The sequence below is a fragment of the Motacilla alba genome, chromosome 1, assembly GCF_015832195.1.
Source record: "Motacilla alba alba isolate MOTALB_02 chromosome 1, Motacilla_alba_V1.0_pri, whole genome shotgun sequence".
NCBI lineage: Eukaryota > Metazoa > Chordata > Aves > Passeriformes > Motacillidae > Motacilla > Motacilla alba.
The window spans coordinates 100,784,902-100,799,669 of record NC_052016.1 but is presented as its reverse complement, the minus strand read 5'-3'; the positions used below and the strand labels follow the sequence as shown (position 1 = coordinate 100,799,669).

General features: G+C 38.3%; 1 protein-coding gene and 1 long non-coding RNA gene across 10 annotated transcripts in view; one reads left to right on the top strand and one right to left on the bottom strand.

Annotated features, from left to right (window-relative positions):
- The window catches only part of MYO16 (myosin XVI), a 363,630-nt gene that overhangs the window by 315,463 nt on the left and 33,399 nt on the right, over nt 1–14,768 (top strand). For all 7 annotated transcript variants that reach the window (XM_038163728.1, XM_038163644.1, XM_038163898.1 and 4 more), the window contains 2 exons: nt 414–721; nt 2,547–3,749. In XM_038163728.1, the coding sequence (XP_038019656.1) occupies nt 414–721; nt 2,547–3,749 (1,511 nt within the window). The remainder of the gene's footprint in view (nt 1–413; nt 722–2,546; nt 3,750–14,768) is intronic.
- The window catches only part of LOC119712703, a 75,712-nt gene that overhangs the window by 53,158 nt on the left and 7,786 nt on the right, over nt 1–14,768 (bottom strand). The window lies entirely within an intron of this gene.

Here is a 14,768-nt window from a genome sequence, read left to right as displayed (position 1 = left end):
TCTTTTTAGAAAATAATGATAAAGGCTCAGCATTTGCTGCCTCAGTAACTTTCTATTAAAATGGATTTCCCAGAAATTATCATTCAGATTAAAAACCCAGCTTTTGATTGTGTGTAGCAATCAAAGTGTGAACAATTCATTCAGTGAATGTCTGGTCAACAATATGAGACTGCTTAAGCAAGGCTGCATTTGTGTGAAAAAGGGCCAGTGTCCTGATTTATCATGAAACAGGAAATGGAAGAAAGCTAGCAGCTTGATCTGGATTTGTTTGTCAGAAGATTACTACCCACATCCCCTTGACACAGCAGGGGAGTTGTGAGATTGTTTACCGAAAAGCTGTTGTTACATTTGCATGAACAGGTTCATTGTTATTGCTTGAATAATGCATCTGGGCCTCTTTTCTGTGTTTTCAGAGCTGAAGACAAGGGTGGGAAGGTCTCTGAGGACAGCTTTGCCGGCTGTCGCACGTCTAAGCACTTTCACTCCAGCTCCGTCCCTGTCCCCATGGCAGTGGATGGCTTGGTACATTCTGCGGCTGGGTCATCCATCAGATCCCCCTCCCTGCACTCTGTTTTCAGCATGGATGACAGCAATAGCCTGCCATCACCAAGGAAACAGCCTCCTCCCAAGCCAAAGAGGGACCCCAACACACGACTGAGTGCCTCCTACGAGGCTGTTAGTGCTTGCTTGTCGGCAGCTTCTAAGGAAACCGCTAATGAAGGTTAGACATAAAGGCAGAGACAGTCACAAATGTTACTCTGGGTTATTGATTTATTCTTCTCACTTTGATCATTTTAAACACAGTCAAATGCCTTTGAGAGGTCCTGCTTCCTTGAAATATTTCAGTGGCAGAAAATAAAATTAGCCAGTTTGTCGTTTTTTCCCAAATCAGCAAATAATACTCGTGTTCTAATTGCCCAATTTGACAACAATCAAAATGTATTTGTAGAAATCTCTCTAGAAACTAGTGATGTGTCAACATGAGCTATTCTACCCCACTGACCATTTTATTTCACATTTTAAATTGTTAGAATATCTTGCATCACTAAAACAGAATGCTAGAATCTTGAATTTCACTGACTTAAACATTAAACTTTCTCCTACATTGTCTCTATGCTCACATGAATAACTTATGCATTCAATGATTGTTTGTTTTGGTTTGGTTTGGGGTTTTTTTGGCCATAATTTGGTTATAGTGATTTTTGTTTAGAAGGGAAGTGCTGCAAGTGCCCCAAAGTGTCTCAGTGCATTATGGTGCACATAGCATGGTTTTGAGTTCACTTGCTCTATTCTCCATTACCTTTGAAATGAATGGGGAGAAGATGAAGGAAAGGAATGCATTCTGCTTTCCTTGATAAGCCTGACTTGTCATGTTTTGTGTAAATGATCCTCAAGTTTCGTCAAGGAAGATCCTTCAGGTTGGGTTTAAAGCTCTCTTTAACTTCCTAGTCCTGCATACAATGGATAGAAGTCTTTGCAGCTCTCTTTCTCAAAATAATTACTGTTCTCGTGTCCAGTTCATTAGGTGAAAGTCCATTTTCTTTAACCTCTTCCTTCAAGCTCTGTGCAGGGAGACATGAACTATGCCCAACATGCTTTTTAACTAGTATGGTTTGAGGTCTGTAGTAATTTAATCTTTCTGTGTCCAAACTGCAAGAGATTTAACCAAGACGTTCTAGCAGAGGTGTTTTGAAAACAAAAAACTATATATGTATGTGTGGTCTTAACAATCATGCTTACATATACTCACAAAACAATTTTGGTTTGAAACCAAAATAGGTATGAAACAATAGGTATGAAACAATAGAGCAAGTTTCTCTGCCATATACTGATTTTCCAGGAATTATATCAGTTTAGTGTTTTTGTCCAACACCAGCTCTGATTTATACCATCTAATTTTGATCTTAAAAGACTAGTCATCTAGTTATCTAGTCTCTTCACTCCATACATGCCTGGAGGCTATAAAGAGACATCTAGTTTAGTTAAATGTATACTCACTTGGGGATTTGCCCTTAGGCTATTGGATTCCCTAAAGTTATAAATTATTTCCACACCTGCAATACCAAAGAGAGGGACATAATATCATCCTATAATCAGAGATTTAGAGATATTACATAAAAGAGGGGTATTTCAGTTACTGGCAGTCACATATATGTCAAAGTAGCACTAGTTGAAAGCATGCCCCTCTCCCTTGGAGCAACAGGAGAAACAAGCACATATTTCCATGTGTTACAGATCTTGCAGTGCACAAGTATATTTTGGATTCAAAATATACTTCCTCAGGTGTGAGTTCTCATCTTTTAGCAGCAGTAGAAATTACCAAAGCAGATTATATGCCCAGGTAGCAAAGGCCTGTGGTTGGGTAGCTGAAAATTCTGCATTATTATTCCTAGAAATATTTACACTTTTACTTGGAGTCCTGTGCTTGTGACTGATGCTCACTGTAGAACTAAATGGGCAACATTTGAGGGCTCAAAGTACTAGATCAGCGTAAGAAAAAACTGACTTTAACTTGTTAATAACAAAGCCCTTTTTCACTTTCTTAGTTCTGACCCGTCCAAGACCACACAGTGATGACTATAGTACCATGAAAAAAATACCTCCCAGAAAACCAAAGCGAAGTCCAAATACAAAACTTAGTGGCTCTTATGAAGAAATACCCGGTCAAAAGCCTGGGGATGTAAAAAAAGCAAGCACAGTAGTTAAGCCAGGTGTCTATGACACTGTGACAGTACAGAGAGCAGCTTCTACTGATGGACCACAACACGGTGTGTTGAATCTTTTTATGTCACAAGAAGAGGAGGAAAATGAGCCTGTCTATATTGAAATGGTAGGGAATGCAGTCAAAAGCAGTTCTGCTGAAGTGGAGAGTCCAGAACAAGGAGAGTCTGTATATGAAGAAATGAAGTATTTTCTACCAGAAGAAGGAAGCAATGGTAATGGAATAATTCCAGTAGTGACTGGATCTCCTCCTCTGTTGTTTGAAAGCAAAAGAAATATTAATATTGAAGATGGAACATTGGATGGAAACAGTCAAGCAGCTTTGATCTATAAAGACTCATGTGACATTCCAGCCCCTTTCCCTAACTTGCTCCCCCACAGACCACCACTTCTTGTATTCCCTCCAACCCCTGTCACATGTTCACCTGCTTCTGATGAATCACCTTTAACACCACTGGAGGTCAAAAAGCTTCCTGTTTTAGAAACCAACCTAAAATACCCTGTGCAGTCAGAAGGTTCAAGTCCACTATCACCCCAGTACTCCAAGGGCCAGAAAGGGGAGAATGAAAGACCAGTATCTCCAGGCTTGATTGTGTTCAGTGTTTCCACCAAAGTGACTCCTCCTTCTACACCACCTCCTCCACTGCCACCACCTCCTCCTCCTGTACCACCTCCTGCTTCCTACCGGGCTTCCACACATTTTGCATCTCCTCCAGAGACTTGTGCTAGTTTTCTGATTAATGCAGGGAAAACAGGTACAAATTCAGATCTGCCAAAAGTACCTCAGAGAACCAATCCTGCTCAGCTTGGATGCTCATCTTCTCCATTTTCCAAACTGCCTTACTCCCCAAAGGTGGCAAGAGCGGATCACAGGAAATTGAACTCAAATTCATCGTCTTCATTTTCATACAGCCCTACAAACTCAAGGTCATTAACCAGTCCCCTTGATGAGTTAACCAGCTTGTTCAACTCAGGAAGGAGTGTGCTACGAAAATCTGCAGCAGGACGTAAGATCAGGGAGCCAGAAGGTAAGACAGTTCTCTGTGTTTCTGTATTGTGTGTTTTTTCTGCATGAAAACTTTCTTACCTTGGAAACTGATAAAGTGGACAAAAATGCAGAATGAAAACCTTGATTGGTTTGGGGTTTTCTAAAAGGTCTCTTGTAGTCATAAAAAACACATATAGAATATAAATGACATATAAAAGCTTCAAGTTTTGTCTGAGATAAGACTTGTCTGAGATAAAAGTCTTCAGGTTTTGTCTGAGATATCAACTTTTTCTTCTACCAATATGTTTGTATGACACAAGCTTAAATGTTCTTTTAACATTCCAGCTGTCTCAGTAAAATAAACACAGATGTTACATTGTGTGAAAAATAAGTTTATGTTATCAAACTATAAAAATACTTTGAATTAAATATAAGGCTGGTAGATGGGCTTTACTTCGAAGACTGTCTTTTAAATTTTGATAATTTCATTTCCATGAAATTCTGTATTTGGGGATACAGTCTTTATTATTCCCCTTAATAGTGCTTGGATGGAGAGTCATGCAGTGAACAATATTTAAAAAATTAAACTAAATCCTGGTTCTGCATTTCAATAACAACATCGACTCCAATACCTTTGGATTACTTTACTCCATTACTTTTCTGATTAAAAAAAAGTTCTATTGAAAATATTCAGTACACTTTATATGGAAATTTCTCCCCGTAGTAATATCTCCTAAACACCAAATTTTGTGAATTTAAAATTTGGAGCGAGAAAATCTCTAGACTGTTTTCTCTCTTCTTCATTTCTATCTGTCCAAACAGCTTGTCTTAATCAAGAACTGTGAGCAGGATATTTAAAATAAGCAATACATGATCATAGAATTACTTGGGTTTTAAAAGAACATTAAGATCATTGAGTCCAGCTGCAAAACTAACAATTTCCATGATTTCAACTAATCATAGTTTTCCAGCTGCACAGTTTCTAGCTCCTCCAGTTTGTTGCCCATGCTACATGCCTCGGTGTGGATGAACTTCCATTGGCCTATTGATGTGCCACCTCTTTGGGATGAATCCCAAGTTGCACTTTTGAAGTATGAAACAATGCTGTGGAGAACAGGATGGATTCTCTTATTATTCATTGACCATTTTCTTAAGTACCTACTGCTCCACTGAACTTAGTATCATATTCTAATTTACACAGCTATACTATAACAGAAGCAGGTGTTTGTTCTTGCTCTGTATATGTGCATGTCTGTCTGCTGCCCTATGTCTATCTGTATTCCTAAGAACCTTGGCAGCCTTCAGCCAAAATTGCTTTCGACCAAATACAACAAGGAGATAAATGTCTCAAAATTAACTGAGTTTCTACAAGCTTTGTGAAAATTAGTGTCTAGGTTGAGACGAGAGATATTCAGCTATCAGAGAAACTGTAGTGGACAGAACCCTTGAGTCCTCCAGACCCTGAAAAAGCTTTAGCTGGACCTTGCTTGTTCTTGTATGGCGAATTCAATTCTGTATGTTGAATGAGCTATGAACTGAGACTTCAGCAGTTTTCAACCTCAAGAGAGTGGTTTTTTCTTATGCTAAGTGTTCAAATTGATGACATTGTTAAAGGAGTTATTACAGTAGTTTTGCTTGCTTTGACAAAATTGCTCAATAACATTCACTGTCTATAAATATATGTAGAATGTTTTCGGTGAGTTTTTGATGGTTTTGTCACTTATTTTGTTTGTTTGGTTGGTTTTTTAACTCAGGAATATTGTTTTATCATATAGTTTATACATTTTTATCTGCTGGGAAGTAACTAATAAAGTTAGTTCTTTGGATGTATCTTCTCAAGTCTCTCTCAATGTACCTGGCGAGAAAGTGTTGTAAACCACTCCAACCAGGTCAAAAAAAACCCTTTACCTTAAAATGAAAGTTGCTTTGGAATGGAAGATTTTTGCAAATGCAATGATCAACTAAACGTGACCAAGATAGAGTTCAGCTTGGGTCTCATGTGGGTTGAAACTAGTGCATTAACAGAGGATACCATAAAAAAACTCTAAATTTACCTTTCACATGGAAAATGTACTTCTAAATATTTCATCAAGGGAGCAGTAAGTATGCAAGATCAAAGTTCAAGAAAGATATACGATAAAAAACCTGAATCAATATTTTATGAGGTAGGAAGCTACTGTATACTAAGTGCAGTTACATATGAATAGTTCAATGATAAGTAGATGGATTGAAAGTAGCTAAGAAATACAAGTGAACATATGTGTGTGTTTTTACAATTTGCCTTTTTTCATGTACTTCAGGTGTTCATCTATTTTCTAGGGTTAGAGCTGGCAAAAATTTATTTAACCTTTCATGCAAAGTAATAAGATGGCAGTCATCAGAGATGACTCCTTACAAGTTGTGTAAAATTAAAAGTTGTCATGTTCTACTTCTGATATTTTTATCACCTCTTGCCTAATGAATATTAAGTTCCTAGAAGACTCCTCCCTTTCTTTTTATCATTTTTAGTATTTTATTTATGGGCAATGACATGGAGGAAAAAAAACAAAAAACAACAAAAAAGTTGAAGACATGGCCTAGAACAGCACTCTATGATGTGCAGTTTCCTTTATTTTCAGAAGTTATAACCCATTGACAACTAAAACTAGAAAGTAAAATTGTGGGCCATTTTGAAGTCAGGGGAGTTACCTATGGGAATCAGGCAGTTTCTGTATGGGATCATCAGCCTTGGAGATGAAAGCCTCCTTGCCAATATAAGAGCAATACGGACAGATCCCCCAGCATGCCTCCCTCTCGCCTGGAGGAGTTCAAGGCCTGAGAACACTTATGTCCTTTTGGCTCCTGACCTCTTTGTGAGAAAAGCTCATCCAGAATTACAGTATAACACATTTGTGGTTTTCTGATGTGCTGAAGAGTTATTGTGAACTGAACTGAGAGCACTGTCTTTCAGAAGGACAACAACAAAAAAAATCAAATGGCAACAACTTTCTTTTCTTGGTCGTTGAGCCTGGCCTTTTTTTTTAAATACAATACTAGCCCTTGCTAGTTCAAACAATGATCTGGATCATATAATATGCAATTTCATGCAAAATACTTCACATGTAACAAGAGAAGTTTTTTGCTCTGCAAAGCTGTAACAGGTGAGAACCTAAATAAGGTGATTTCTCGAAGGTTGGGAAGAGTTGTCATTGAAACTGCACTTGTATTGTTACACAGGGATTTGTTCTTACCCCATATAAAATGATACTTGAGAGCAGATAAGCAATAATACACAGACACACAAGTCTTTTTTGTTCTCTGTGATTTCTGGAAGTGAAAATTTTAGTTGCAAGACAGACTGAAACTGAAGGGTCATGTGCAGAGCCCCTACCCAAACAGACAGGACCTGAGATTTGAAAGGAGACTTCATGAAACTGAACTCAATCCTTTAATCACAAAATAGCACTCCTTAGCAGGATATCCAAATATTTTTGACTGTTCAACATATAAGACATTCCTTACGTAAGGAAGAGACAATTACATGTTTAAGCATTTCATAATAAATATTTATGAGCAAGGACAGAATTTTCTGTTCCTCAGTGTGGAGGAATGATACTCAGATTTTGCTAGGTCGTGATGTTATTTCTTTTAATTGGTACAGTTGATATTAAATTATTCCATGCAAAGAGGAATCATTTCACCTTCAGAACAAAAGGTAGAATAAATCCTAACCAATCACCTATGTTTAGATTGGCAGATAGAGTATTCATGTGGATTTTGAAGGGGAAGGAGCAAAGTATGCTCCTTCCAAGGAGGTATGATTTCACCTTAACCTAGGTGAATTTCTAACCATTAGTCTATTGAGATGAAGGCACAATGTTTTCTCTTTTTCCCATTTGTTGAGAAAAAATTGACATAAATAATTAATTTCTGTGTCTGAGAAAAAGAAAACACACAAGTTTGCAACCCCACATCTAGGTGCCTAAGAAGAAAAATTACGAAGACATTACCTTTATATATGTCACCAATGTACAGGCATCAAGTTTTGTGAAATATTGTTAGTGTTTCATTACAAGTAAATATGTATATTCAAATCTACCCATTCTTCACTGACTTATTCCTTTCCAAAGGTGTTGGTAACAACAGGAGAGGTGTGGAAAATTTAGATTGTTAACAATTTATTGTTATCAATACTGTTATCATTTGTCCAGTGTCCTTGATATCCATTCACTATGTGAATTCTTTCTTCGCATACTTCTTAAGTGACATATTTTCAATATGATTTGTGAAGCAAATAGCTTCACATATCAGTGTCTTATTCCACATTCTCCAGTTTAAGCACTGAAAGTCACAGGAAGATAGTTACAACTGACAAATAATACAGATATTTAGATGTACATTGGGACTAAAGCTTGCCAAATACCCTCTGTTGAGATTGACTCAAACTTGGAGAACCACAAAATGTAAAGTACATGTATGAAATGTAACGTATATATATGAAAAGTATTGTCCTGTCAAAGTACTGTCCTTTGATAGCTAGAAAATAATTTTCCCTTATCATCAGGTAGAGCAAGCTATGGTGCAGCTAACAACTCAACTGTGGATTGCAAATTAAATCCCTACTTGTGTTTCTGTGATGAAATCCCAGGCCTTTTCCCTTTTAGCAACTCAGCTTTTTGTCTTAAACAACTTGGTAAAGATAATAATCATATCTCCATCTCCTTCCTATTTGTACAATGAAATAGGTATACTTTTTTTGTGGCAAAAGCAAAAAACTTACAAACCATGAGTAATACAAAAAGCTGTGTTTTCAACTTTTATCTTTTACCTGTAAATTCTGGAGGAATTATGGTATAAGGCATCAAACTTCTACATCTTTAAAGTAAAATTCTCAAATCATTAAAACTTAGTCAATTAGGCTTCAGCACCCTTCTCAGAAAGAGATTAATGTCTTTTTACATAATTGCCTTAATTAACAAGGAGTGAAGGTGACTTTCTGTGACTAATTTTCAGATCAGATCTCTAAGCACAGGAGAGTCATCAACCTCTGATAGAATATGTGGAGTTGGAAGGGACCTATCAGGATCAAGTCTGATTCCAGGCCCCGTGCAGGACGCTCCAAGAATCACACCACGTGCCTGAGACTGTTGTTCGAACACTCAAAGTGAAAACAGGCTTGGTGCTGTGATCACTTCCTTGGGGAGCCTGTTCCAGTGCCCAACCATCCCCTGGGTGAGAAAGCTTTTCCTGATACACAATCCCCTCCCTTGCCCAGCTGGCCATGCTGTCTCTGATGCCGCCAGGACAGGGTTGGGCCCCTGGCTGCCAGGGCTCTGCTGACTCAAGTTCAGCTTGCCATCGACCAGGACCCCCAGGTCCCTTTCCTGGCACTGCTTTGCTGCTTCTTGTTCCCCAGTCTCTCTGTACATCCAGGGTTGCTCCGTCCCAGGTGCAGAATACAACACCTGTTAAACTTCATAGAATTGTTGATAGTCCATCTCTCTGCAGGGCCTTTCTGTCCTCATGGGGGTCAACAGCTCTCGCCAGTTTAGCATCATTGGCAAACTTACATTTTCACTATGGACTACTTGCAACTCTCAATCTGAATCTCTTGCTGTAGGTGCAGAAAAGTGGGAAGAAGCACTGCTAGTAAGAGTTCAATGTAACTCATTACAAACACACCCTTTCCTGGCTAGCCCCAGATGCCCTATACAGAAAATTACACAGGAGCAGACAGAACTGCTGGCAATACACTTGCCATTCAGCCCATGCTAGGTGATTTTTCTGAGAAAATAATTGTGGTTTCTGTTATTGCAGCAGGAAAAGGTTAGAAGAGTCTAGAGAAAGTACACTTGCTTCCTATTTTAAGAATATCTATATAGCCTGTACAGCCTGAAAGAGACCACCTTAGTCTGCAGTCTTCTCCTGATCTGCCATTATCTGGATAATGTATCACAGAAAAGACCTGTTGTTTCTGGATAAACACAATGTACCAAGAATAATTTTCCATTTCAGAATGTCTGAAAACTAGTATATTTTACTGCTGAAGACTGTTCTGGGTTTCTGTTATGACTTTTTTTTCACTAAAGCGTTTCAATTTCTGGTTGACTTCACTGTTTGCTCTTACAGCCTAAAACCAGATAATATGGAATTTGCTTTGGTTATCTGTTCCAACATGTGAAAGAGGCTTTGTGTGTGATTACCATAAATAATTTTAACCCAAAGATTATTAGCAGAACAAATCAAGTCTAATTTTCAGGTGAAAAAAAAAATTGTCATAAAACATCATATTTATTTTGGATTTTAAGTGCTTGTATTGATCATAGAGGAAAATATCGGAGCATTTTTGATTTCCAATAACTTTACACTGTATCTATCTATGGCTGTTAGAAAGGGATCCTAGAGTAGCCAGCACCTTGACCCACTGCAGGCTCTCTCATATTCATACCAAGTCCCTGCTGAAGAGGAGGAGCGCTGAGGAAAAAGTAATTGCACTGACTTTTCTGTTCCTTTTATATGGTCCATTTCTGAGAATTGCAGGAATTTCTTTTAAATTAATGACTCTATTTTGCATCCTCTCCATTGAGCTGGTTTTACTTGGTGTCCCCTTCATCCTGTCTGATACTTGAGTACAATAACTACACCATACAGGTTCAGCTTAGTGCATTTCAAACCCGACGTTTTTAATAATACCCCACTTTTTATTGTGACTTGGATAATTCAGGTAGACATTTACAGGTTTTTTATTTTCATAGCCATGTTTTTTCTTCAACATCTGATGTGACATCATGGTTCCAAATTCAGTAATGGTTCAGAAAGCTGTCTCTTTACTAACAGTGTTATGGGCTTCTTTAAATAGTAAGAATTTTATTTGTAATTCACAATGCAGAACCACAAATTACTGTGTTTAGGAACCACTACATCATTAATTGTAAACCAATTGTGAGAAACTGGCCGAATCTAACAGAAAAAAATTTATTTGTACCACAATTATGTTGCTGACACCAAAGAAGAATATGGGTATTTGGCAGTAAATGTCACTTCATTTTAAAGGAATTCCAGCATTTGAAACATAATGAAGAATGAAATATGGACAGACATTTTAGTGAAGGTCTCTAATTAAATTCTCAGCTTGAGCGAGAAATCTCTTCAGATGTTTTTAACTTCTTTACATCCATCTCAGCATTAGATTATCTTTTGTGAAGAACCTCAGTAGAGAACAATAATTCCATTTCATAGAAAATGTCAGGATTGTGACATTTATATTTGTTTTAGGCTGAAATGAAAATCAAGCTTTCCAAAATTCTGTGCAGAAGTAAATATTCTTTCATGTCCAGGCTTTCAAAAATGTTTGTAAAGTACTGAAATGGTCTGCCTCAAAGATGGCAAAAAAGCTTCTTACTGAAGTAAGGTAAAACGCTTCTTACTGAAAATGTTAGCAACTAAATGTGTTGACCTTTTTTTAGACCTAGATAAGTTCAATAGTAGTCATTTCAAGGGTTGGCATTTAGGGGAATGACTGTCTTGTAAACAAGCCAAGCTACTTCTAAACTCCTTGGCTCAGGTATCCAAGAGCTGTGCAAACTCCAGCCCCTCAGTGATGACCCAAAGTTATTGGCAGGACTCATGCAGCTCATCATGAAACTCTGCAACTCTGTAGACCTAGATGTGTGGATTATGTTCTAGTTCCAGAATTGGAATTTTGTGGGGCTGGGTGGAGAAGCAAGAGAAAACAATTTAAAAGAGACTGATAAAAAGACTTGATCATAAATGTGAGGGTACCCTGACCCTCATGCTCTCTCCACACTGTTACACTCTGATGTGAGAGAGTAGTCAAGTGCTTTGAAGTGGAGTACTGGAGGTAGGAGTAGCATTTAAAGCAGTTAGGGACATCTGCCTTCCTCCTGGCACCACTAGTGAATGGGAAAATACAGAAGCCTTAAATTTAGAGCTCTTTTGGATTGAGCTTTCATTCTCTTTTAAAATGAAAGGCATGAAAATTAGGGGTTTTTTCACACCTTTGTGTGGTGAACATTTTAAAACAAAAAAACCCACATATTTAATTAGGCCCAAAGTTTTAAATTTTATTATTTCTCTTCACTCTTTCCTTAGGTGCTGGTTGCAGAACAATCCTGGCATAAAAGTAGCATTTAGTGACAGTTTTTAGCCACTGATTATCTGTATTTGTGCACAGTATGGATGTTTATCACACTGCATCTGCAATAGCCATATGTTCTTGCTTTGAGGTTAATGACAGTGTTATTGACCATCACTCTATCCTTTCAAAATGAACTTTAAAACAAACTAAATAGATATCTAAATTCATTTTTTGTCTTAGAAGCTCACTTGGAAAGCAAAATATGAATGTTTTCTGAGAAGTTTCCAGAATAGCTGTCCCTCTTTGGTGGACAGGATTACACTACAGGTGAACCAAAAATATTCCTTGGATTTCTCCTCGGGATCCGCTCAAACAATTTATCTGCTCAGTCACTTATGCCAAGACTTCTGAGTTGCAGTCACTGCCAGAGCTGGTATGAGATATCCTGAAAAATATCTGTAGAAGCATTCTGGGAACAGTAAATAGAACTGATGTGATCCTTCTGGAAGTTGCAAACCCCTATCTGCTTGTTTGTTTATCTGTTTGTTTGTGGGTTTTTAGGTTTATTTTTACAATATTTGAAACTGTGTTTGAGGGGGAGGAAGCTTGAGACAGTGTCTCGTCACATAGTTTCTTTCAACAGCAGCTAAAACCCAGCAGTAAAGGCTGGTCTATAACTGAGATACCACACAGTAATGTAAGCAGACTTAAATGTCCAAGAAGAACTGCTGTATCCACACAAACTTGAAGAAAACAGTTTAAAAAAGGGAAGCTGTGCCTTAGCATATTGACTCCTCCTTTTCCAGCACACCAGCAGTTTTTAAATACACAAATACAAAAAGTAGACTCTTTGGCCAGCCAATCAACACACCTAGCAGTAAATAAAACTATTAATAGAGTAAAATCCACTGCTTCTTTTCCATATTAGATTTGAAAATGTGGGGAACGTGGGGACATGGAGAGAACAAATGTTTCTTCTGAGGCAGGATATTGTCCCAAGCAGTGGGACAAGGACTCCCCTCCTTCCTGCCCTGTGTGGTTTGTTATGGACCTCAGAATGGCCTTCAGAGATCAACTCCTGGAGAAGATGTGATGAATGGAATCCCCAGTCTCTGAAGCATGTACACTGACTGGAGTCCAGCTCACTTGCTGCACTGAATAGATGTTCCAAGTTCTTGCTCAGATACTATCAGGCAGGAGAGATGCAGCCTGTCCAGATATTCTTCATCCTTTATCAGTGTTTGAGAAGGCTCTTTTCTCCACTTCAGAATGGTAATCTTAGTCTCATGCTGGAGGAAAAAAACCCAAACAACCTAATTCAAGCAATCCAGAGTCCTCCAGACAGGGAAAAAAGGCATTTATGTTATCCCTCCCACACCAACTCTGAGAGTTTACTTGATCCAGGGATGTCCCTGACATTGCTTCTAGGAAAGAGGGAAAGGTTTGTAATTTGTAATGATTGACACTGAAATAAATGTAAAATGAGAGCACTGTCTTTCTACCAGCACAAATCCATCAGAGAAGAAACCTTCTTGCTCTGTACTTTCCAGAGCTGTGATTTACAAAATTATAATTGGGCTCTTAAGGGCTGAGCCAGACCTAGGAGTTCCTGCAACTGTTTCTGCAACCTCCTTCTTACTACCAGCCTCATCCTCTAAAATTTGGCTGATTGGTATTACACTAACACAAAATTCTTCAGAGGAGGTCTTTCCTCAAGCTGAGTGAGTTTTATCACTTGATATTCTTCATGGGCTGTGTCTCCTCTCTTTGCTTTCCAGTGTTTACACAAAGCTTCCACACATGCAGCTTCCCTGACAAAATAAGTGGCCTTTTTCTGTATTTACCTGCTCCATCAAAGAGTATGGCTTCTGGAGTAGCTTGTAACACCATCTGATAGCTCCACTTACACAGCTCAGAGGGAAAGGATGCTGAAAGTGACAGTACAAATTCACTGCTACCCTCCTAGGAGCATCACTGCTGGGGGGAGAATCCTAGACAATTGCTGCTCTAAGGGTAGGCTTTGTGAGGTGAAATAAATCAATGAATAATTATTGTCTCTGATGGCAGTGGCAGCCAGCAGCACAGCTAAAAGGGTGAGACAGGCAGCACATGCTAACAGGCTGGGGGAATCCTGTCTTGACAGTTTTCAGCCTGCTCCATTTCGTTCAGCAAATAAGATGCAGCTGTTTGCCTCCAGCTCTCAGCAGACAAAGTAAACAGTCATGTTACAGAGGGTCACGGTGTGACTTCGTGTGAGTAAACTGAATTACTCGGAAGCAATATGCATTTATCCAGCAAAAGGACACCCCAGACAACCTGTGCTGAGGGTAGCTAGCAAATGCCACAGGCAAAGAATGTCTCAACAGTAAGTCAGAGCACAACAAGAAACACCAAGTGTAATTGAAAAGGTACAGCATAACACAGGGGTAAACATTTGAGCCAAAATAAAATGGCCTGTTCTTATTTAAACAACTTCTCCCTTTCCTTCATCAATATCTGCAAATTTTCTGAAATCACTATTTTTTTTTTCCTCTCACTTCACAGCATCCATTTGTCACAGTAAATGTTAAAAAATATCCAGAGTCAGCCATTAGGATTCAGTGTATTCCTAACTTTCCCAAGAAAGAGTGAGAGCACGGATTAGAAATCCCTTCTGTCTGCAAAGTCTTGACTTTCAGATGCTGATTAAGAGGATCCATCAGTTCTCTCTTATTATCATGTTTAATGACAAGCTGCTTGATTTGAAATTTGCATTTTGCTGGGTACCAGCTGTAGGTTTTAAGGAAATTGAGCAATTTAGCTTTTACATTCCATGGTATCACAGGTACAAAAAGCTTCTCCTCCTGTACTATATTAATTTATCTGCCAGAATTTATGTATTTTCCTGTTTTCATACTTGCTGATACAGAATGTATAACTGTGGATCTTGATACCTAAAACTGTGTCTTGATAATCAGTTACAGAAAGTCATGTTTTCCATGA